This window comes from Ictalurus furcatus, chromosome 16 (genome assembly GCF_023375685.1).
Source record: "Ictalurus furcatus strain D&B chromosome 16, Billie_1.0, whole genome shotgun sequence".
NCBI lineage: Eukaryota > Metazoa > Chordata > Actinopteri > Siluriformes > Ictaluridae > Ictalurus > Ictalurus furcatus.
Window position 1 is genome coordinate 25,820,138 of NC_071270.1, and position 26,853 is coordinate 25,846,990.

Consider the following 26,853-nt stretch of genomic DNA (forward strand, 5'->3'; position numbering starts at 1 on the left):
TTCAAATGAAGGTATTTACTATGTGAAAGGTGACGTTTCGGTTGTGTCTCTAAATGTAGATACAGTAGTACCTGATGGAGTGATTTGAAATATTGGCATGTAATGGGTATTGCTAGGTCTAGTTGATTTATTTCAGGAAATTAGCCCCACCCCTTTTACTTAAGTCAACTGTGTAAACCTTTGAAGATATTTTAGGAATGTCCCAAAACAGCTCTTGGGCTAAATCATTTAGCTAACTCTGATCAGTCATTCGATTTAGATCATCTTTTAAAGGATACCCAATGTGTGTGATGTCATTCGGTCTTGTTTGTCAGTTAGCTACTGGCTGGCTCGCCATTTTTATTTTATAGCCACTGCTTGGCTCACTGTTTCGCTGGGCTTGGCTGGGTCAACATTTTTACAGTCCTGTCTGGGTTGTCATTTTGAAGGCCATGACTGACCAGCTAATTATGCAGACCCTGGCTGGCTCACCATTTCCTAACTGGCTTACCATTTTTTTATAGGTCATGTCTGGCTTGCCATTTCTTTTACAGTCCCTGGCTGAATCACTGCATCAATGTCCTAACTGGCTTGCCATTGCCATTTTGTTCAGGCTCTGTCTTTCTTGCTATTTTTTTTACAGGCTCTGACTGGCTCACCATTTTTTTCATCCCCTATCTCTCTTGCCATTTTTTTTTTTTTGCATATCCTGGCTGGCTCACCAGTTTTTGCAGTTCATGGCTGGTTTACCATTTTCCCCAGACTCTGACTACCTTGCCATTTTTCCAGGGCCTTCTTGGCTTGCTATTTTCAGGTCCTGGCTGGCTCGCCAATTACTAGATTATTAGATCATAATGCATAAAATCTACTTCCATAAATTACCAGAAATTATACAAATGGCATAGATTTACACAGGATGGAAACAAATTCAAGTCCAGAACCAGGTCAGGAACAGGGTTGTCATGGCAATGTGTTCAGTGGTACCAAGAATGTCCGTGCTCATTGATCATTCTGGTCACGCTGCTGTCACGACGTCAGTCTTTTCACTGATCCATCTTGGACTCTTGTGGGAATGTGAAAAGAGAATTAACACCACAAAGAGAATCCCTCTTTCACTTCCACCTGTTTTAGATTGTAAAGAGTGTTTCATTTGAGCAGTGCTGCACTTGTTTTTGGACTAGTTTTTTTTTTTTTTGGCTTTTCTTTAACTGCCTGCCATGTGCTGAAACTCAAAGTGGAATTCAAACAAAAATGTCTGTGAGCAGAAATACAGACATAACAATCTTGTAGGTGTTGTATAAAGATACTTTAACGATACAAAATTCAAACCTTTATGATAAAGAATGAACACCAGCACCACTTCCTGAGCAGTTCTAGATCTTAGCATGACCTTGGATTAACGGTATCACAGATAAAGTGTAGGTGTACATCCAGAACAGAATAATCTGTTCAGCTCACTTTCCTCAGTTCCCTGAAATTTCCCCCCTTTTTTAAGTCGAGGACATGTTTGCACATGCTTGACGAAGCCAAGTTTTTTTTTTTTCTCCCCTTCTCACTCCTCTCTTGTGTTGTGCTGAGTCGACTGAAATCCTTAAAGCGTGCTTGAACACAAAAACCTGATTTTTAAGCATTTAACTACATTTAGACGCTCACTGGATGCATTCAGTTGTTTGGGTCAAATATTTTATCATAGTAGTAAATTTTACTACATTTACTAAATGTACAGTTTCCTTTTAAAACAAAGAATTTCTCAAAACTTCTATATAAAAGTCTATAAAAACTGGTTCGGGGGCGGGGCTTCATATGGCTTTGTGATATCACGAAGTAATCAGCATTGGACCAATCATGTAACAGAGTAGAGGGTTGTATATTTTTTTTTGCTACCCGGAAACTGTGAACCTGTGTGCTGGGCTAGCTAGCTGATTAACTTAGCTAATGTTAATCTGTATTTTGACATACAGACGCTGTTCTATAAATAAATCTATAAAAATCCAATTTTTGTCGACTTGTGATTAATACACAATTAATCTCGGTCGTTTACTAGCAGCCGAATGGTTTGTTTTTGTTATTGGAAAATTCCACCCTGAACGACTTGCATATTAATAATAATTATAATCAATGTGTCATCATCAATTGTACAAAAGATTTATTTTTTTGTACAAAACATCTCACACTTCTCACAGGAATAACGTAGATACCCCGCCAACCAACAAATTAGCAGCAGAATCACTCAACACAGCAGAAATATTTCAATAGAAGCATATTTAATGTGTTTCAGGGTGAAGTTTAAGTTTAACGTTACTGATATGGGACTATTTGAGAAAGAGGAGTGCACATTCATAAACCCTGGCCCTTTTTGTGTTATTATGAAGAGAAAGCGTGGAAACGTCGACAGATTTCAAGCTAAACGCTTAGCAGTACGGCAGAGGGCGCTGTTTTCACGCATGCGCAGTGCGTCCAAGAGTGCCCTCGTACATTTGTAAGCGCTCGCCGCTCTCGTGGATTCTCACACACACACACACACACATAGAAATCACGGCTGGGTGGATCTCAGGCCTCCACAGTCGGACTCAGAAAACCAGAATGGATTAAAGGATTCATGCTTGAGAGATTTTTCTGACTCTTTTTTTACTTTAAAAACATATATATATATATATATATGTTTCTATATTTATTTATTAATGTAACTATGCCAGCCGGGTTAGTATGGAAGCGCGCGCTGTTGGACCGTAGCTCGGTGCAGTTCTGACGTTATTACTGAGTTCGGAGAGAGCATGTGGTTTATTGCGACGAGCTGTTTAGTGCCATAGTGTTCTTCTTCCGGTTTTTTTTTTTGCTTTGTTTTTTTTTTTTAAATAAACTCCGTTGCAAAGTGCACGTGCACGTCCGCTGTGTCCCGGTCGGAGAAATGCGCGCGCACGCGGACGCGGCCGCGGTTCGGTTCCTCCGCCTGTGCGCGCTCGCCGTGTGTGTGTGTGTGTGTACAGGAGAGGACGGGTCCTGCCATGGAGCCTTTGATCTATACTTTGTGCTGGACAGGTGAGTTCAACCACGCCCACCTCACAATAATAATCATCATCATTATTATAATACAATATTTACATAGACAATTGATACATTTTCTGTAATACAAATAATATTATCACTATCACCACTTATAATAATAATATTAAACTGATTAACATTCAGATCTATGCTGCGTCAATTATTTTTGTAATATATTTATGCATATTACAATCCAAATGATAATGAAATATGTTTATTACATTTGTTAAGTGATAATAATAATAGCAATAATATTAAATACTACTACTATTATTATTACTACTACTATTACTACTACTACTACTACTACTAATAATAATAATAATTACTATTATTATTATTATTATTATTATTATTATTATTATTATTATAACTTTAGTTAAATTATTAATTTATTTAAACTTTTTATGGGTAATTTATTATTAATAATAATAATAAGAAGAAGAAGAAGAATACTTATCATGATTATTATTGTTTCATTTAGTGTCATAATTATTCTTCTTCTTCTTATTATTATTATTATTAATAATAATATTAATATTAAATACAGGTTGGATATTGGTTAAAATCGGACACGTAAGCTCTATACTCCAGTGATTGAAATTTCTTACTGTTTTAAGCATTAATTGAAAAAAAGAAGATTGTATTCTTTTAAAAACGATTGAATTTCCCACCTGTGTTGCATAAATTATTTTAATATTTACCCATATTATAAGCCAAATGATAATGACGTGTTAATGTCTTTCTTCTTCTTCAAATAATAATAATAATAATAATAATAATAATAATATTTTAATAGTAGTTATTATAATAGTATTATTAATATAATAGTATAATATTATTATTATTATTATTATTATTATTATTATAAAATATAAATAAAGGGTGAATACTGCACTCTTTAACTGGGATAAAAACACCCCAGATTGGGTTAGTTTTAGCCCAACGGCTGGGTAAATATCGGACAGAACACATTTTGGGTTAAACTAACCCGTCACGTCGGGTTGTTAATTTTAACCCAGCAAACAGGTCGTTTTTCAACCCAAAGCACGGTTTCATTTTTACAAAAACTCTGGGTTAATTTTAATTCATAAACAGGTGAATATTTTCAGGGGTATTTTTACCCTTTGGAAATGTCAAATATACCTCATTATAAACAAATACGTCGACATGGCGTCTCCTTTATTTATACACGAGAAGGTGTTCAGAAGTGTGTTGCCAGAGCTGCTAAAGTGGGGTTTATTTAATGTTGTGTAAACTGGACTGGTATCACACAGTTTTGCTTTTTTCTAGTGTTCAGTAACGGTTTTATGGATAAATATATTGATACGAATCCTTTTTTCTCCAAATAAATCTAATCCAACCCAGCTCTTGGGTTACAAAAAAACTACCCAAAAACTACCCAAGACTGAGAGAATAACCCAATGAAATGACCCAAAAGGTTCAATCCAGTGTTTGGGTAGAAAAACTAACCCAGCATTCTTTAGCGTGTGGATAAAATCAGAAGCGATATACTCCAGTGACTGAAATTCCTTACGGAGATCATCCTTGGCAAGTTTTTAAGTTTCTATTCATTATTTAACTGTGTAAGTATAAATGATATGTTTTTATATTTATGCATATTACAAGCCCAACTGAAATTGACGTAGGGTTGTGAATAGTGTTAGGGAGATCTATGTGCTGTTAGAGTAATAGAAGAATTAAGAGTTAATAGTGATAGTGTTGTGAATTGTATTATTATTTGGTGTATCCAGGGGCCGTGTGGTTTAAGGTTGACGTGTTAGTGTTATTAAACAGATGGGGCATGTGGTATTTCAGGCTCGTCAGTGTGCTGCTTTAAACAGATGCTTATCAGGGTGTGGAGAGTCCAGGAGGAGTTTGGGTTCCTCATATAACAGTGTGGTATGATGAGATTATGAGTGGCTGCTCCATCCCTCCTGCTCCATCCTCCTCCATACTGTACACATCCTCCTGCTCCATCCTCCTCCATACTGTACACATCCTCCTGTCCATCCTCCTCATACTGTACACATCCTCCTGTCCATCCTCCTCCATACTGTACACATCCTCCTGCTCCATCCTCCTCCACACTGTACACATCCTCCTGTCCATCCTCCTCCACACTGTACACATCCTCCTGTCCATCCTCCTCATACTGTACACATCCTCCTGTCCATCCTCCTCCATACTGTACACATCCTCCTGTCCATCCTCCTCCACACTGTACACATCCTCCTGTCCATCCTCCTCCACACTGTACACATCCTCCTGTCCATCCTCCTCCACACTGTACACATCCTCCTGTCCATCCTCCTCATACTGTACACATCCTCCTGCTCCATCCTCCTCCACACTGTACACATCCTCCTGTCCATCCTCCTCCATACTGTACACATCCTCCTGTCCATCCTCCTCATACTGTACACATCCTCCTGCTCCATCCTCCTCCACACTGTACACATCCTCCTGTCCATCCTCCTCCGTACTGTACACATCCTCCTCCATACTGTACACATCCTCCTGTCCATCCTCCTCCATACTGTACACATCCTCCTGCTCCATCCTCCTCCACACTGTACACATCCTCCTGCTCCATCCTCCTCCATACTGTACACATCCTCCTGTCCATCGTCCTCCATACTATACACATCCTCCTGCTTCATCCTCCTCCACACTGTACACATCCTCCTGTCCATCCTCCTCCATACTGTACACATCCTCCTGTCCATCGTCCTCCATACTATACACATCCTCCTGCTTCATCCTCCTCCACACTGTACACATCCTCCTGCTCCATCCTCCTCCATACTGTACACATCCTCCTGTCTCACTATTCGTCCGTCTCTTGTTCACTACATATCTGCATGTCTCTGTCTATCTCTGTCTCACTAACTGTCTGTCTGTCTCACTCTTTCTGTTGAACTCTGTCTTACAACTTCCTGTCTCTCTGTATCTGTCTTACTACCTGTCTGTCTCTCTCTTGGGGTCTCTGTCCTTACCCATCTCACTCTTTGTCTCGCTTTCTCCCTCTCTGTTTATCTCTATTCTGCTCTCTCAGTAAACATCTCTCTGTCTTGCTCTGCCCTTTTCTCTTTTTTTAAAAAACTTTTTCCTTTATTATCTCTCTCTCTCGCTCTCTCTCTCTCTCTCTCACACACACACACACTCTCTCTCTCTCTTTCTATCAGGCTTGTTTTCTTCATCTCCATCTCTGTCTTATTATTTATCTCTCTTTGTCTCTGAAGCAATTTAGGAGGCAATGAACCCTCTAACTATCCAAAGAATCTTCAAGGACCTTTTCTTCCCTTCTGTCATGTTTCTCTCTTTCTCGTCATCGATGTCACCCAGATTCTCTCTCTCTTTTTCCTTTTCCTGCTCTCTCTCACACACACACACACACACACTCGTCTCTATATATCTCTTTCACATTTCTTTTGTTGAGGCCCGGGCCTCCTGTAGCCTCCTGATGCATTCTGGAGCCCTTTTATGGACCTGTTTACTTCCCAGTCCAAACACAGTGTGTGTGTGTGTGTGTGTGTGTGTGTGGTTCCAGGTCCGGCAGCGTGTCCACCAACTGGCGGGAGATATACGAATTTGTGGAGCAGCTAACCAATCGCTTTGTAAGGTAAGAAGGCTCCGAGCCTCCCTGCTTTCTTTTTATTTTTTCAGAGAGGTCTCTTTAATGAAAACAGACCAGAGCTTCAGAGCCACGGAGCAAAAACCACACCGAGAACACGTGTGCACTAAATATACGCCTAATCACGGATTACTATGTTTAACATCAGACGTTTTATGGTGTGTGTGTGTGTGTGTGTGTGCAGACTCAACGTGAAGCCTTCAAGCCCACATGACCGCAGTAGCCATTCATCCGGCTTCAGTGCACGCTAGCGTATTGTTATAGTTATAAATATAGTCCGTATACACGCTGCAGGGTGGAGGTCAGGCCGAGTTCAACGCTGATGTGTGTATCCTCTCTAATGTCCACGTGGTTTTATTTCGCAGCCCGAAGATGAGGGTTTCGTTTATCGTGTTCTCCTCGAGCGCAGAAGTCATTCTCGCCCTCACCGGAGACAGGTGTGTGTTCACACTCGCACACACGCTCACACTGTGCTTCATTTAGCAGTCTTATTAATAAAGTTACACAACTTAGCCACGCCCACAAAGCTCCATAAAAGGCAAAGCTCACAGAGAGTTGTATGATACAGAAGGTTTTCGTCAACTATATATATATATATTACTTATGTACATAAAAACGCTCCTGTGAACGATTTATAACGGTTTTTATAAATGAGGCTCATTTATCTTTTATGAAATAAGCAACAATGGTACATATTTGCTGGTAATCTATTTACAAGCTCACTTTAGTTTGTTTTCGCGGAGCTTTGACGCTTTACCAGACTTGCCCTATTACTTAGCTGCTGTATGCTCCGCCTCCTCTCTATTTCTATTGGCTGCTGTGCTTTATCAATCGTTTAGGCCCCTTTTTAGGCCTGCTCTGATTGGCTGCCGGCAGCAATGAAACAATCAACATTTCAGAAGTATTAACTAATAATCAATTAATAAAACTATTAATAAAAATGAAATTCGATTCTTACCAAAATCGAATCTATACATTCGGAAAATGTGTGCTTGTTTACTAATATATAAAAAAAACCCAAACAGTGATAGTTTTTTTTTTTTTACAATTTAATTAATTTTATTATATTTATGTGTAGTATTTGTCATAGATTATGATGATGCGTATTACTGTTATTTTATTTGTTTAAACAAGGAGGCTGTGAAATTTTTAAAGGTGCAATTTGTCATTTAAAAAAAAAAACGTTTTCTCCTATAATAATCATATAACGTTTAATTCATGAATATTCATTCAATCAAGTCATTCGCATTTTGCCAAGTGATGTATCTGGCTAGTTTCTTCATTTCAGGCTTCTGTTTTCTGTTTTTTTTTTTTTTTCTGGCCCTGAAATTAGCCCTGTTCCCATGTTTAGCTCCGCCTAGTTTCCTTTAAAAGGCCACCTTTTGAGGCGAGTAATGCATGTGTAGTTTTAGCAACGTGGGTAAGGTTTTGCAAAGAAGAAAGCGGCGACGCTGATCGTGAGATAAACCCTGATACTAGGTTATATCTTTATTTTCCATTCCTGCGCTGAGGCTCGCTCGGACTGCCGTCTAAACTCCGTTGGCTGGTGGATGAAAGGTTGGTGTAATTGCATCCCGTGTAGTCGTTCAGCGCGTTTTTAAGAGGAACACAGTGTGTACAGGCGCTTGTTCCGCTCCTGCACGGCGAAAACGCTTGATCTCGTTGTAAAGATAAAGCACGACACGTGTTTCCTCAGCAAGACCCGCGTGTCTTTTCAACTAACGCAAGTCACGTGACGCTTCTTGTGTCTGTCCTCGCAGGACTGCCATAGACAAAGGTTTGGAGCTCTTGAGTAAAATCAGACCTGCTGGTGACACCTACATGCACGAGGGACTGAAAGCGGTAAGGCTGGATTCTGGATCGTGATTGGTCAGATGTCCGGTGTTGATTCGTTTCCTACAAGTAGTGCAGGTTTATATTAATGCACTCAATTATTTGTAGTAATTATTGTTTCTATAGTAACAAACTCATTCACTGGGACTTCCCACATAAACAGATTTTTTAAAAAATCTTTGATATGGTAAAGTTTCCTGTAATTTACGTAGCATTTATAGAAGGAGTCTCTCTCTTTTTTAAAAGTGTCAGGTGAGGGAACGACTCATAGCTGTAGCTGCTATAACATAAGTGAGAACAGGAACTAACTTGCTTCAAGGGTGTTCAACATAAACACTTCTATTAAGAAATAAAATCATACAGTAAATAATGTAATCACTGGCAAGTCGCTGTGGTATAAGAGGAATAAAACACGCCAGGATGCGACGTTACGGGTCAGTAGTGACGTTTGATTTCATTATTGTTTTCCTGTAACAGTACTCACCGAGTGCATGCTTGTACTTGGAGTGTGTTCACGCTCTCAGTGTGGATGTGTTCAGGTGATAGAGCAGATGGAAGCTCAGAGCGCGAGAGCATCGAGCATCGTTATCGCACTGACTGATGGGAAACTGGGCATCTACCCACATGAGCTCGCAGTGCAGCAGGTGAGCATTTAGTTAAAAAAATGATTTTAAAAGCCCCGAATTTCCCACGCGAGTGTCTGTTTTGTGAAGGTTAAGTGAGTGAACTCTGTAATTGGCTCAGTGAGGAAAGCTGAGGAGGCGTTTCCGTGATGCTGTGTGAGCTGGTATAGTTTATGGGTCGTAATCAGAGTCGGGTTAAAGTGCGTAGTGAGGATTTAATACAAAAAACGAGCTACGTAGCTACGGCGCTATTCAGACGTTACGTAAGAATGCAGGGTGGAGTTTGAGCGAAACAAGACGTGCGTCTCAGTCTCAGTTACGATTTCGCAATTCTGACCTTTAACCTTTAAGTCAGGAGCAGTATCAAGTCCAGCGCCACTCTCTGGCAGTTTGATGTAACTACAATGCGTCACTCTGAAATGTACTGTTTCGGCTGTAACGCTCAAAAACCGTATGAAATGCCATTCAAGGATAATATAAAACGCATAAATACGACTATATTCATGAATTAATTATATATCGTTAATAATATCTCCATTTTAAAGTCTACAGTTCTTAATCAGAGACGTTCTTTATCTCGAGGTGTGGATAAAACGACGAGCTGCACGAGCTGTCAGTGTGATAATGTGATTTTCGTCCTCGGTCCGCATTTTCCATACCTGTTTTTTTTCTCGGGGTTAAAGGTGAGCGCTCGTGTTTAAAGGCGGTGGTCGAGATGTCTAGATGTTGACGCTACGGAAAAAAAAAAGTTTCAGACACTACTACTTAAGATCTGGCAACCTCGGAGGCATGAGTTATACGCAAGTTACTTTAATAATCTGCTCGTAAAGATAAAGGATAAAGAGCTCAGAAAAGCTGCGACGCTGAATACGAGGAGCTTTCCTCATGGAAATATTGACGTGTGTGTGTGTGTGTGTGTGTGCAGGCTGATCTGGCGAGACAGTACGGAGCCCGTGTTTACTGTGTAGGAGTGACTGACTTCGATGTCCTACAAGTGCGTGACGCATGATGATGATGATGATGATGATGATGATGATGATATTTCATTATTAAGTATGATTTGTGTCATATAAGTATTATTTCCTCATTTCAAATAATCTCTTGGATGTTTCCCAGATCTTTTATTTTCAAATAATTCGATCTTTTGAAATTCTAGTATTTTGTTTCTTTGCTTAATAAGTGAATAAATGTAGTCGGTTTGCAAACTCTGCTGTAAACAGTTATCCATGTAAAATGAGACTCTGTAGCTCCGTTACATTACGGTCAGATTATTGATTTCTTAAATGGATTTTTTTTTTTTTTTTTTACAGTAACAGTCAATAAAACAGCGGCATAGACAATACAAATATCAAATATCCACAATTCACTCGCTTTAATGTAAAACATTTACGTCATGTGCATACGTGTAAATCCCGAATTGACTAAATTAGATTAGTGCTCATGATAAATTAGAAGCGGACATTGTTACTGGGATTGTTGCTGATATTTTAGAAGATGTTTAATGCACAGTTGTGTGTCAAGTTCGCTTAAAAATACATTTCCAGGACAAATGAGTTATCAGATTATTTTTAGATCGCATTCAGGTTTGTTTTTACAAATGAAACAATGTTAATTGTTATTATAGTATATTATTTATAATATATTATTTATAGTATATTATTATATTACAGTATATTATTTATATTATATTATTATATTACAGTACATTATTTATATTATATTATTATATTACAGTATATTATTTATAGTATATTATTATACTACAGTATATTATTTATAGTATATTATATTGCAGTATATTATTTATAGTATATTATTATATTGCAGTATATTATTTATAGTATATTATTATACTACAGTATATTATTTATAGGATATTATTATATTGCAGTATATTATTTATAGTATATTATTTATAATATATTATATTGCAGTATATTATTTATAGTATATTATTATATTGCAGTATATTATTTATAGTATATTATTATACTACAGTATATTATTTATAGTATATTATTATATTACAGTATATTATTTATAGTATATTATTATATTGCAGTATATTATTTATAGTATATTATTATACTACAGTATATTATTTATAGTATATTATTATATTACAGTATATTATTTATAGTATATTATTATACTACAGTATATTATTTATAGTATATTATATTGCAGTATATTATTTATAGTATATTATATTGCAGTATATTATTTATAGTATATTATTATACTACAGTATATTAATTATAGTATATTATTATACTACAGTATATTATTTATAGGATATTATTATACTACAGTATATTATTTATAGGATATTATTATATTGCAGTATATTATTTATAGTATATTATTATACTACAGTATATTAATTATAGTATATTATTATACTACAGTATATTAATTATAGTATATTATTATACTACAGTATATTATTTATAGTATATTATTATACTACAGTATATTATTTATAGGATATTATTATATTGCAGTATATTATTTATAGTATATTATTATACTACAGTATATTATTTATAGGATATTATTATATTGCAGTATATTATTTATAGTATATTATTATATTACAGTATATTATTTATATTATATTATTATATTACAGTATATTATTTATAGTATATTATTATACTACAGTATATTATTTATAGTACATTATTTATATTATATTATTATATTGCAGTATATTATTTATAGTATATTATTATACTACAGTATATTATTTATAGGATATTATTATATTGCAGTATATTATTTATATTATATTATTTATAGTATATTATTATACTACAGTATATTATTTATAGTATATTATATTGCAGTATATTATTTATAGTATATTATTATATTGCAGTATATTATTTATAGTATATTATTATACTACAGTATATTATTTATAGGATATTATTATATTGCAGTATATTATTTATAGTATATTATTTATAGTATATTATTATACTACAGTATATTATTTATAGTATATTATATTGCAGTATATTATTTATAGTATATTATTATATTGCAGTATATTATTTATAGTATATTATATTGCAGTATATTATTTATACTATATTATATTACAGTACATTATTTATATTATATTATTATATTACAGTATATTATTTATAGTATATTATTATACTACAGTATATTATTTATAGTATATTATATTGCAGTATATTATTTATAGTATATTATTATATTGCAGTATATTATTTATAGTATATTATTATACTACAGTATATTATTTATAGGATATTATTATATTGCAGTATATTATTTATAGTATATTATTTATAGTATATTATTATACTACAGTATATTATTTATAGTATATTATATTGCAGTATATTATTTATAGTATATTATATTGCAGTATATTATTTATAGTATATTATTATACTACAGTATATTAATTATAGTATATTATTATACTACAGTATATTATTTATAGGATATTATTATACTACAGTATATTATTTATAGGATATTATTATATTGCAGTATATTATTTATAGTATATTATTATATTACAGTATATTATTTATATTATATTATTATATTACAGTATATTATTTATAGTATATTATTATACTACAGTATATTATTTATAGTACATTATTTATATTATATTATTATATTGCAGTATATTATTTATAGTATATTATTATACTACAGTATATTATTTATAGGATATTATTATATTGCAGTATATTATTTATAGTATATTATTTATAGTATATTATTATACTACAGTATATTATTTATAGTATATTATATTGCAGTATATTATTTATAGTATATTATTATATTGCAGTATATTATTTATAGTATATTATTATACTACAGTATATTATTTATAGGATATTATTATATTGCAGTATATTATTTATAGTATATTATTTATAGTATATTATTATACTACAGTATATTATTTATAGTATATTATATTGCAGTATATTATTTATAGTATATTATTATATTGCAGTATATTATTTATAGTATATTATATTGCAGTATATTATTTATACTATATTATATTACAGTACATTATTTATATTATATTATTATATTACAGTATATTATTTATAGTATATTATTATACTACAGTATATTATTTATAGTATATTATATTGCAGTATATTATTTATAGTATATTATTATATTGCAGTATATTATTTATAGTATATTATTATACTACAGTATATTATTTATAGGATATTATTATATTGCAGTATATTATTTATAGTATATTATTATACTACAGTATATTATTTATAGTATATTATATTGCAGTATATTATTTATAGTATATTATATTACAGTATATTATTTATAGTATATTATTATACTACAGTATATTAATTATAGTATATTATTATACTACAGTATATTATTTATAGGTTATTATTATATTGCAGTATATTATTTATAGTATATTATTATACTACAGTATACTATTTATAGGATATTATTATATTGCAGTATATTATTTATAGTATATTATTATACTACAGTATATTATTTATAGGATATTATTTATAGTATATTATTATACTACAGTATATTATTTATAGGATATTATTATATTGCAGTATATTATTTATAGTATATTATTTATAGTATATTATTATACTACAGTATATTATTTATAGGATATTATTATATTGCAGTATATTATTTATAGTATATTATTTATAGTATATTTATTATACTACAGTATATTATTTATAGGATATTATTATATTGCAGTATATTATTTATAGTATATTATTATATTACAGTATATTATTTATAGTATATTATTTATAGTATATTATTATACTACAGTATATTATTTATAGGATATTATTATATTGCAGTATATTATTTATATTATATTATTATACTACAGTATATTATTTATAGTATATTATTATATTACAATATATTAGTTATAGTATATTATTATATTACAGTATATTATTTATAGTATATTATTATACTACAGTATATTATTTATAGTATATTATTATACTACAGTATATTATTTATAGGTTATTATTATATTGCAGTATATTATTTATAGTATATTATTATACTACAGTATACTATTTATAGGATATTATTATATTGCAGTATATTATTTATAGTATATTATTATACTACAGTATATTATTTATAGGATATTATTTATAGTATATTATTATACTACAGTATATTATTTATAGGATATTATTATATTGCAGTATATTATTTATAGTATATTATTTATAGTATATTATTATACTACAGTATATTATTTATAGGATATTATTATATTGCAGTATATTATTTATAGTATATTATTTATAGTATATTATTATACTACAGTATATTATTTATAGGATATTATTATATTGCAGTATATTATTTATAGTATATTATTATATTACAGTATATTATTTATAGGATATTATTTATAGTATATTATTATACTACAGTATATTATTTATAGGATATTATTATATTGCAGTATATTATTTATATTATATTATTATACTACAGTATATTATTTATAGTATATTATTATATTACAATATATTAGTTATAGTATATTATTATATTACAGTATATTATTTATAGTATATTATTATACTACAGTATATTATTTATAGTATATTATTATACTACAGTATATTATTTATAGTATATTATTTATAGTATTTATTATACTACAGTATATTATTTGAATATTTTTTTCCACTTTGTTACTTTTATTTTTGATATTTTTGTTGACAATAGAGAAACTTCTATGAAAACCAAACACACTAATTTACACCTGTTGCTGTACATTAAAATAAAGTTCTTTGTGTCCATCGTCTTGTCCTGAAGGGTGTACAAACTTTCGCACTCGACTGTAAATTTGCAAAATTTGATCCGAGGCTGTAATTGGATCGCAGCAGCCGTGCACTTCCTGACTGCTGTGCATCACCGAGCGGATGTCACATCATTAAGACCGATTTAAGACTCGACTCTAAAGGCAGCAGTCCTGTAATGCACTGAGGCTGTGGAAATAACTGTGTGTGTGTGTGTGTGTGTGTGTGTTGAGAGAGTTCTTAATGATGATATTTGTCTGTTTCTTGTGTGTTTTCTCCAGCTTGTTGATATTGCAGACAGCAGAGAGCAGGTGTTTCCTGTGCTGGACGGATTCCAGGCGCTCAAATCGATTGTGAATTCTGTAAGAAACAATATTTTTAACAGTAAAACCCGTGAAAGCTGGGTGACGCGGCACAAATATCGTATCGCGCTATTGCATGTTATTCAGGTTTGCACAAGAAACATCAGGAAAATATCAGTGTTTCAACGATATTTCAGTTTTTGTTACGATATTGATTCACATCGCGCATTCCTCACAACACATCAAGCCATGACGCGAGCATGTACGCATGCTGCCGTCTGAATACCGATCGAACGCTGCTTATTTGCAGATTTTACAGAAGTCCTGCGTAGAGATCTTTAACGTCGAGCCTTCCAGCGTTTGTGTGAACGGTAGGTGCACTGGAGGAAGTTCTGGACAAAAGAAAAATGAATCAATTCAGCGTTGATACTTGAAAATTGAAATCAAATATTCTGTTTCAGAATCCTTCAACATCGTTCTAAGAGGGAGGGGCTTTACTCAGGGGCGGAGCTCAGAGGGCGTGGTCTGTACGCTGTCTGTGAATCAACGGGAAGCTTACAGTAAGCTCAACCTACTAGTGCAAAATCCATCCGCTGTGTATGTAGTGTGTTTCCCTGCGCTGAGGAAAAAACAACAACTTATGATAAAGATAACTGATGATGTTGTCGGTAAACTGGTCAAATATGCAATTAGATAATAAGGATCGGACGCGTTATGTCCGATTCTCTCCTGTACAAATTCGCATCAACACACAAACACTTCATTTTGTGTTTAGGCTTATGCTTATGATTTTTGCCAATCAAAAATGCTGACAAAAATACATGAATAAATATGAAACACATTTTTAAACAAATTAATTTGACTATATATATAAAGTATATTTTTAAACAAAAATTATAATTAAAATATTTTAATTCTCTCTCTCTCTCTCGCTTCCATTTTGTGTAGATAGATAGATAGATAGATAGACATATACACCAATCAGCCATAACATTAAAACCACTGAGAGGTGACGTGAATAACGCTGATGATCTCGTTACCGTGGCAGCTGTCAGGGGGTGGGATTTATTCACCAGCAAGTGAACAGTCAGTTCTGGAAGTTGACGTGTTGGAAGCAGGAAAAATGGGCGAGTGTAAGGATCTGTGCGACTCTGACAAGCGCCAGATTGTGATAGCTGGACGACCGGGTCAGGCAGGTGTTGTGGGGTGTTCCCGGTACGCAGTGGTTAGTACGTACCAAAAGTGGTCCATGGAAGGACAACCGGTGAACCGCTGACAGGGTCATGGGCGCAGAAGGCTCACGGATGCGCATGTGGAGAGAAGGCTAGAGCGTCTGGTCCGATCCAACAGAAGAGCCACTGCAGCACAAACTGCTGTAAAAGTTCATGCTGGCTGTGAAGGAAAGGAGTCGGAACACACAGAGCATCACAGCTTGCTGCGTGAGGAGCTGCGTAGCTGCAGAGCGGTCAGAGCGCCCATGCTGACCCCCGTACACCTCCCAAATCTCCTACAATGGGCACGTGAGCATCAGAACTGGACCTTGGAGCGATGGTAGAAGGTGTCCCGGTCAAGGTGAGTTCAAGGTGTTGACTCGGCCTCCAGATTCCCCAGATCTCAATCTGATCGAGTGTCTGTTGGACGTTCTGGATAAACGAATCCGATCCACGTAGGCCTCACAACTTACAGAACTTAAAGGACTTAAACGTCTCGGTGCCAGATCCCACAGCACACCTTCAGAGGTCTCGTGGAGTCCGTGCCTCGACGGGTCCGAGCTGTTTTCGTAGCACAAGAGGAGGAGGACCTACACGATATTACTCAGCTGGTTTTAATGTTCTGGCTGATCGGTGTATAGTAATAAAAAAAAAATACTTCTGGATACTTTATACGTTATGATACTTTATACGTTTTTTATGTACGTTTTTAATGATATTCATACACCATCAGAGCCATGTGACTCCCTCTGAAAAACGAGTTCCATCTCAGAAAAGAGCAATTTTACAAATGTATAGCTTTATATATGCACACACACACACACACACACACACACACATTTGAGTGTAGAATTTATGAAACTGTTTTAGAAAAATGTGTAAAGTGTAATATTTATTCAGTTTAACATCTGCCCTTAGACCTCCATTATAAGTGAGTTTTGGAATAGACAGGCTTCTTTACTCAAGGGAAAGAGTCCACATGGTCACCTGTAGTAATCACACACACACACACACTCTATACACACACTCTATACACACACGCTCTACACACACGCTCTACACACACACTCTATACACACACACTCTATACACACACTCTCTACACACACGCTCTACACACACGCTCTACACACACGCTCTACACACACACTCTACACACACACTCAACACACACACTCTACACACACACTCTACACACACACTCTACACACACACTCTATACACACACGCTCTACACACACACTCTCTACACACACACTCTATACACACACGCTCTACACACACACACTCTACACACACACTCAACACACACACACTACACACACACTCTACACACACACTCTACACACACACTATACACACACGCTCTACACACACGCTCTACACACACACTCTACACACACACTCAACACACACACTCTACACACACACTCTACACACACACTCTATACACACACTCTACACACACACTCTACACACACACTCTATACACACACTCTATACACACACTCTATACACACACTCTACACACACACACTCTACACACACACTCTACACACACACTCTATACACACACACTCTACACACACACACACTCTACACACACACACACTCTACACACACACTCTACACACACACTCTATACACACACACTCAACACACACACTCTACACACACACTCTATACACACACACTCTACACACACGCTCTACACACACGCTCTACACACACACTCTACACACACACTACACACACACTCAACACACACACTCTACACACACACTCTATACACACACTCTACACACACACACTCTACACACACACTCTACACACACACTCTATACACACACACTCTACACACACACACTCTACACACACACACACTCTACACACACACTCTACACACACACTCTATACACACACACTCAACACACACACTCTACACACACACTCTATACACACACACTCTACACACACACACTCTACACACACACACTCTACACACACACTCTACACACACACACTCTACACACACACTCTACACACACACACTCTACACACACACTCTACACACACACGCTACACACAGTTGATAGAGATTACGTTGCTATGGTACCACTTTAATGTGTTCTCCTTGCTTATGTTAATGTGTTCTATTTTGGGAAACTCTGCCCTGTTTTAAGTGAATGGTGTCATTGTTTGAGAGACTTGCGTCATGTTATTAAGTTTCACCCGCTGGGGCTGCAGTGATCTCACGCTGATATCTTTTCCTCTTAGATGAAAAGCCGAGCGTTGTGAAGGACACTTATGTGCTGTGTCCGGCTCCGCTGTTGACCGAAGTTGGACAGTGAGTTACATTCTTCTTCCTGCTCCCGTTTTAGCAAACAGCAGCTGTACAGATTCGGAGCTGGCACTCACACCGGGTGAGGGGGGATAGAAAAAATCCTCTGTGCTCTGTTTGGGTTTCAGTATGCAGCCTTGAGAGCACTGATAAGGAGAGGTTGCACCCATAAACAGTGTGTGTGTGTGTGTGTGTGTGTGTGTGTACTGCATTTTGTGTTTACCCTGGCATGATGCCTGAGATCAACTTTTCTACTCCTTTCTCTTATTTTTCACCAAAAAACCTAAAGTTACAGCTTTACCTCTGACTCTTAAAAGCTCTGACACTGGAGACTCCTTCCTTAAATGTTAAATAAACATTTATTCTCTATACAGAAAGCTAAACAGCCGTCTGCTACTCGTTTTCAATAAACACGTCCCAGATGTTGAAAAGGAAATGATCTAAAGTTCCCTATGGATATGCATGATATGCAAAGTACAACACATAAAAGCCCTATGTGTCCTCCTGCTATCCCTAATTACCTAACCTCAGCATGCTTATCTTAACTAGATGAAAAGTTAGCTAAGTGCTAGTAAACTAGCTCGCATTAGTAGACGTAATTATTTCCACATCGTTAGCCTTTAATCTCTGGTTTGGTCCAAATTTGTGAAAGCGCAAACGTAGCCCCGCCCTGATCTAGTCTAATGTGGCATTAGCAAAGAAAACAAGCTAGCTTTGTTAAAAAATAGCCAGTTAATGTTAGCAAAGGATAGCTATAGCGCTCAGTACATTGAGTAGTGTGAAGTCGGTGATGAATTGGCATGATTTTTGATCGTTTGTTTTTTTTTCTGCATCGATAAACCTGACGTTGAACTGAAATGATTGGATGCTAAGCTGAGCCCATTCGATTGTTTACATTGGAATTACATTGGAAATGTAATTAAGTAAGGGTATTCAAGTATTCAATTTCAGTAATATTCAACTAAAGTGTATATATGCTTATACAACAACGTCATTCACAAAATGTAGTAATGAATTACAATTACTCGAGTGTTTGCGGGAAAATGGGAATTTAGCAGGACGAATTTGACAACAAACACCACGATTATAATAATACATCATCAGAATCAGCATCCAGAATAAGTGACTCGAAAGCTCTTTGGCATTACTGCTGTGGCGTTACTGTATGTAAGATATCACGTGACGGGATCCGTGTCCGATCTTCAGCTGGGAGACGTCTGATTCCAGGCTGTTTGTCTCTCCACAGCTCAGTTGAAGTGCTGATTAGCTTTAATCATGGCCACTCCTTCATTACAAGCCCTATTACGATCTACGCCACCACATGTGTGAGTACAACACTACAGTGTCATCACAGATTATTGAGTTACTCCTGCGTGTTTTCAGTGTGTTAATAATAACAGCGCTTTTCCACCAGATAGTACGGTACGGTACGATTATTAAACCAACTCTGGAACCATCGGTACTGCGGGCAAGTTCCCGTATCCGTTTCTGATCACTTAACAAATTCATACATACTGTATATGGGGATGCTGTATAGCTTTATTTGAGCTCAATGTTTATTCAAACGTTAAACATTTTCTTAAGCAAAAACGCTGGTTTCAAAAGTATTGGCACACTGCCCCATTCTACATGAACGGGGGTGCCAATAATTGTGGCGCAAAAGTCACAAATGGATGAGAATGAATATATGAGATGCAATTGAAACATATTTAAGAGCATATTAATATAAACATCACAGAAGAATGTGTGAAACGTGGGTGCGCTCCCTGTCCGTGACTATAGTTTACTCTTGTTTATATAGTTTATTGTTTTCTTAATTTGACCGAAAAGCACTGATTTCAAAAGTATCGGCACCCTTGCAATTAGAATTTGGCGCATACTGTACATGCTGGAGGTAAAAAAAAAAATAATAAAATAAAATAAAATAAAATTTCTATTCTGTTTGAAAAAGGGGTGCCAATAATTATGGATCATTGATGTTAAACTATAGCAAAAGTCACAAATGGATGAGAATGAATTTATGAGATGTCTAATTGACTCTCATAAAACTCAAATACTTTTTAGAGCATAAGTTATGAAATTAGATGATTTCAAAAGTATTGGCACCCTCACTCCTAATACTTGGTGCATCCTTGCCAGAAAAGATTTTATTTATCTATTTATTTATTTATTTATTTTCATTTAAAACAGCAGAAATTTTTCTTTCTTTTCCTGTAATTTATTTTACTTGAATGTGGGGTTTGCAATAATTCTGCATCACTGATGTACACTGTGGCAATAGAGACAAAAGAACGAGAATCAATATGTCAAATATTTGAAATGTGTGTGAGCTCCCTGTGTGTGTGTGTGTGTGTGTGTGTGTGTGTTTGTGTATGCGCTATGGCAGTCCAATGGCGTGGTGGTGGTTGTGGTTCTCCTGGTTCTGCTGGTGCTCGTGGCTCTGGTTCTGCTTTGGTGGTTCTGGCCGCTCTGCTGTACCGTGGTGAGAAACACAGTAAACATCCCTTGTCTCTCTCAGTGACAGCAGCAGATGAATATTACGTAATCACGGTTCAATTTTGTCGACCTGACAGGTCATTAAAGATCCTCCGCCCTCTCGACCTCCTCCTCCTCCACCTCCTCCACTTATCGTAAGTACCCCAAACCCGCTATTCAGCTATTCCGCATGTCTCTCTCTCCAACTTGGAGATTTGTCAGGACAGATTCTGTATGCTTGTATGCCTGGAAAGCGCTCTGGACTACCTCTATTCTGAAAACAAGTTCGCTCCTGTTCTCACTTACGTTACAGCAGCTATGAACAGTCGTTCCATCACAAGTCTCTCTTTAAACGTTACTGTTAAACCACAAAAAGCGTAAACTCCTCTGTCCTGAAGATGTCGGAAAACATAAAGTTACAGCTGACACTGGAGACTCCTTCCGTAAACGTTACAGGAACGTCGCCTTGAAGAAAACTTCACCATATCAACTTGTACACACACTTTTTATTCCGTTTATGTGGCGCGTTCGCCGTACAATTCCCTGTGAATTAGCTGTTACTATAGAAACCATAACGTATCAGAACGGGCGCTTTAATATAAACCTGTGCTACCGTCAGGAAATTAATCAACACTTTCTGACCAATCAGAATCCAGAATTCAGTCGAAGTTCCGAAAGCATCTCTAGAGCTTTTTGAAACAGCACCATCTATCTTTTATATGGGTACTTGTAAAAAAATTACTTGTGTGTGTGTGTGTGTGTGTGTGTGTTTCAGGAGCCGGAGGAAGACCCCCTACAGAAGAAGAAATGGCCCACCGTGGACGCGTCGTACTATGGAGGCCGAGGAGTCGGTGGGATCAAACGCATGGAGGTAACGACGTCAACATTTATGGCTTCTTCGTTGAACTCTTTCATGCATGAATTATTTAAGAACATATTCAGATTCTTCGGATGCTTTTTTATTAATTCAATATGAATGTCATGTGACGTCATGAACATCGGTAAACATCAGTGCACGTCAGAAGTACACGGACTGTCCATGTGTAGGAAGACCATGAGTATAAAACATTATACCTCCACATGTTTGTGCTAAACCTTATGATCCATTTTAGATCAAATCCAATGGCATGTCTGATCGCACGTTTCAATAGGAAAATCGGACCTTTTGTAAAAGTAGTTAACGTGGTCAAGATCACACATTTGCTTCCATTTAAATAGGGACTTAGAACATTTACCTTCTTTGTTTGAAATGTTTTCAGTGAAAAAATAAATAAAATCCCAGCGTGTTCCGGAGCACTGGAAAACGCCGGCGTGAGGAAAGGCTAAATGCTGCTCTGCTCTCATGACAGGTTCGCTGGGGAGGAAAAGGCTCCACTGAGGAAGGAGCGCGACTGGAGAAAGCCAAAAACGCTGTGGTCACAATGCCCGAGGAGGAGGAACTGGAGGAGCCCATTGTAAAAGCTCCTCGCAGACCACCACCTCCTCATCCTCCCCCACCTCCATCTAAATGGTACACCCCGATTAAGGTGAGTCTAGAGTTCGTTTCGCGTAGAAATCCCCGTGATCACTCAAACCACTTTTTGCGGTACTCAGAGAAGCATAAAGGAATAAAACACTCAGTGTTGTGCTGTTAAAGGAAAATCATATATAAAATAATACATGTGATTATTTTCCCATAACAGCACATTTCCAAGTGTTTTATTCCTCTTATACCACAGCAGTGTTGGTTCTGGATAAATCCTGGGTCTCTCTATGAACACTCAGAAGTCGCTATTGTTCGAATAACATGGTCGTTTAGTGTTAATTACCCAGCTGTGCCACTTCACCTTGACGTGATTCGGTGTAGAGTCTATACCGTAACGTCGTGCTCCTGTTTGCGTGTTCAGGGCCGTTTCGACGCTCTGTCAGCTTTACTACGGAGACAGTACGACCGAGTCGCCGTGATGAGACCTACAGCACATGACAAGGTACGTTTCTGTCCGGACTTTCTCACGTGAAATGTACGAAGCCCGCGACATGATTGACAGCAGAGCAAATTGAACTAAAGGCAGGAATCCTGCAGGAATGAGATCATGGCTCTACTGACAATGCAGCTATTGAAACGGATTTCCATTTCTCTCCCCGAGCCACTGGGATAACAGGAAGGAGAAGTGAAGGAAAGGTTTGGTGGAGCTTGTCATTATGCTAATTAAAATGAAGTTTGGCTACACAGGAGGAAAGTCTACAGCTATATCAGGACTAATAGACACACACACACACACACACACACACACACATACACACATTTAGGCTAGGTGGGTCATTAAACTGGACATTACTAGACACATAAACATCAGTGACGAGACTCTGTTACACCATCCAGCTCAGTGTGGTTGGTGACCTTTGACCTCACCTATGCTAAAGAGACATGTTTACTTTGCTTCTTAATGGAAGTCTATCCTAACCAAACGCTTTCCTTAAGTCCAAATATATTAAATGGTAAATGGTCTGCACTTATATAGCACTTTTATCCAAAGCGCTTTACACTGGTTCTCATTCACACACACACTCATACATTAATGGGAGCAGAGCTGCCATGCAAGGCGCTAACTTGCCATCGGGAGCAACTTGGGGTTCAGTGTCTTGCCCAAGGACACTTCGGTATGTGGAGTCACGTGGAGTCACGTGGAGTCATGTGGAGTCACGTGGAGTCATGTGGGCCGGGAATCGAAGCGCCAACCCTACGATTAGTGGACAACCCGCTCTACCACCTGATCCACAGCCTTCCACTGTTGTGATATTATATCACAACACACCTACTACAGACCACTTATTTAAACTTAAATAAAAATATGTATATAGTATATATATATATAAAGGTAGAGAGCGATAGATAGATAGATAGACAGACAGACAGACAGATAGAGAGAGACAGATAGATAGACAGACAGATAGAGCGAGACAGACAGATAGATAGATAGACAGACAGACAGATAGAGACAGACAGACAGACAGATAGATAAGATAGACAGACAGATAGAGAAAGAGAGACAGACAGACAGATAGATAAGATAGACAGACAGACAGATAGAGAGAGACAGATAGATAGATAGACAGACAGACAGATAGATAAGATAGACAGACAGACATACAGACAGATAGAGAGAGACAGACAGACAGATAGAGAGTGACAGACAGATAGAGAGATACAGACAGATGGGTAGATAGACAGACAGATAGAGAGAGACAGACAGACAGATAGATAAGATAGACAGACAGACAGATAGAGAGAGACAGATAGATAGACAGACAGACAGATAGAGAGAGACAGACAGATAGATAGACAGACAGATAGAGAGAGACAGACAGATAGATAGATAGACAGACAGACAGATAGATAAGATAGACAGACAGACATACCGACAGACAGATAGATAGACAGACAGACAGATAGAGAGTGACAGACAGACAGATAGAGAGAGACAGACAGACAAATAGAGAGACAGACAGACAGACATATAGACATACAGATAGATAGACAGACAGAGAGATAGAGAGTGACAGACAGATAGATAGACAGACAGACAGATAGAGAGAGACAGACAGATAGATAGATAGACAGATAGATAGAAAGGCAGCACTGATGGTACATATTTACATATTTATGTTTAAACTGAAACTTTATTATCATCCACATCGCATTCAGCTTTCTGATTTAATTCCACTTTTAATCTTTAGGGGTGGAGCCTAGCCTGGTGGGCGGGGTCTAGAATGGGAAGTGTAGTGAAACCAGACCAGACCGTACGGATCCTTTTGTCTGAGACGACAAAACAGATTTTTTTAGATGATTCTGTACTTTTGTTCATGAAAGGTTTTTAGTCACCATTACCTGGATTTGTTGTTGTTGTTTACAGCTGTGTTTTTATATTCACAGCATTTATTACATGCTCTAGGGACATTACACATCCTCATGCCAGTTCAGTAGGTCAGAAAGGCAAACACACAAATCAACAGATTTTGTTGTTGTTTTTGGCTTTTTCATTAGACAGACTTTCCTTTATTTGTATCAGGGCAGCTTCCTGTGCACGCAAAATGATTACAGTGAAAATAAGATTACAGTGAAAGATCATTCAGCTGAGTGCAATTATTCCAAATGATCTGTAAAGGTCAGTGCGACAGAACATGTCAGAATAGACTGTTTTGTGAAATGTTTTGTCATAGCAAAATAACAAAAATAAAAATCCTACCTGTCATGCTGAATCACAGCTGAGAGTCAAACACATGGCTCAGAAATTACACGAACAAACAGCTCATGTGTTGAAGCATTTTGATTAAATTCACAGCAAACAACGGCTACATCTATTAAAAAAGCAAAGAAGCACAAAAAAGACTCGTATGTACATGAGTCAGCTTTCATCGTTCAAACAGAAGAGTCGACTCAAAGAGCAGTGATTATTTATTTGGAATGAAAGCCTAAAAATCCACCGGATCTTTATGGATAAGACTGAGGAACCATGGCGTGTGCCGTTTACTATGAAATGATGGAGAAGATCTTTGTGCTTTGTTCAAAGTTGTAAAAGTGACAGAAAATCTGTTCATTCTTACTTTGAATCTTCAACCACATTTTGATCAATATAATCCAATACCTTCTATAAAATATATGTATATAACATAGAGATGTCAATAAAATATTTTTATCAGGCCTGACAGAATAAAAAAGACCACAATCCAACATAATAAATAAATAAAATCTTGAACAGTGCTGCATTTGTTTCTCAGGATTTGCGTGGGGTTAGAAATTGTGCTGCCACTAGGGGGCGTCAGTGACATTTTCTCTTCATTTTTCAGCCTCTATCAATCGAAATATTTTCCCATCTTCAGTGCTACTCACAAAGATAAACAGTGAGACGTGAGAAAGGACTTTAATTTGTAGTTCATTATCTGTGTGTGACTTTAACTGACATGTTGTGTGTGTTGCAGGGTCGCTGCATCAAGTTCACAAGGATTCAGAGTCACTAGTTCACTCACTGTGTCTTTTTATTGTTGTTGTTTTGTACACAATTTTGTATAAGCTATGCTCCGCCTTTAGATTACTGTACATGATTTCCTTCTATATGTTTGTGTGATATGTTTCTAAATACTGAAAAGTTCTAATTTTTATTGGTCAATTCTGCTGATTGTATGCACTTATGCACTCTTTGTGTGGAGTTTCACTATAGCAATATTATTATTATATACAGCAATATATCAATATTTATTAGTAAAATGAAAACGGATTTTTAGATCACTTGCGGTTAGATTTTTGAAATGACAGAAACTACAATCTGACATGTCACCGCCCCAGACCAGGTAATCATTCACAAAGTGCAACTACATAAGTTGATGCTCCAATAGCAATGAAAAACTCTACACAGACCTTTTCAGCACTAATCTCATGATTTTAATCTGACTGCACATGTTTAGTAGCATAATGGCGTCTTCTGACCACTGCTGACTGTAAAGAAAATAAAAGAGTTGTGTTTTTGTTTTTTTAAGGTGTCTGGATTAAAGAAAATGTTCCTTAT

General features: G+C 36.0%; 1 protein-coding gene across 1 annotated transcript; it reads left to right on the forward strand.

The window, feature by feature from the left end:
• The first annotated feature begins 81 nt into the window (after positions 1–81).
• LOC128620212 (anthrax toxin receptor 2-like) lies at positions 82–26,823 on the forward strand. The gene is made up of 17 exons (XM_053644976.1): positions 82–3,018; positions 6,578–6,649; positions 7,027–7,098; positions 8,422–8,503; positions 9,034–9,138; positions 10,043–10,111; positions 15,263–15,343; positions 15,594–15,654; positions 15,745–15,843; positions 18,772–18,841; positions 20,082–20,160; positions 21,222–21,317; positions 21,409–21,465; positions 22,086–22,181; positions 22,660–22,836; positions 23,197–23,277; positions 26,270–26,823. The coding sequence occupies exons 1-17, from the start codon at positions 2,888–2,890 to the stop codon at positions 26,306–26,308; spliced, it is 1,467 nt and encodes a 488-aa protein (XP_053500951.1). The 5' UTR covers positions 82–2,887; the 3' UTR covers positions 26,309–26,823.
• Positions 26,824–26,853: the final 30 nt, after the last annotated feature.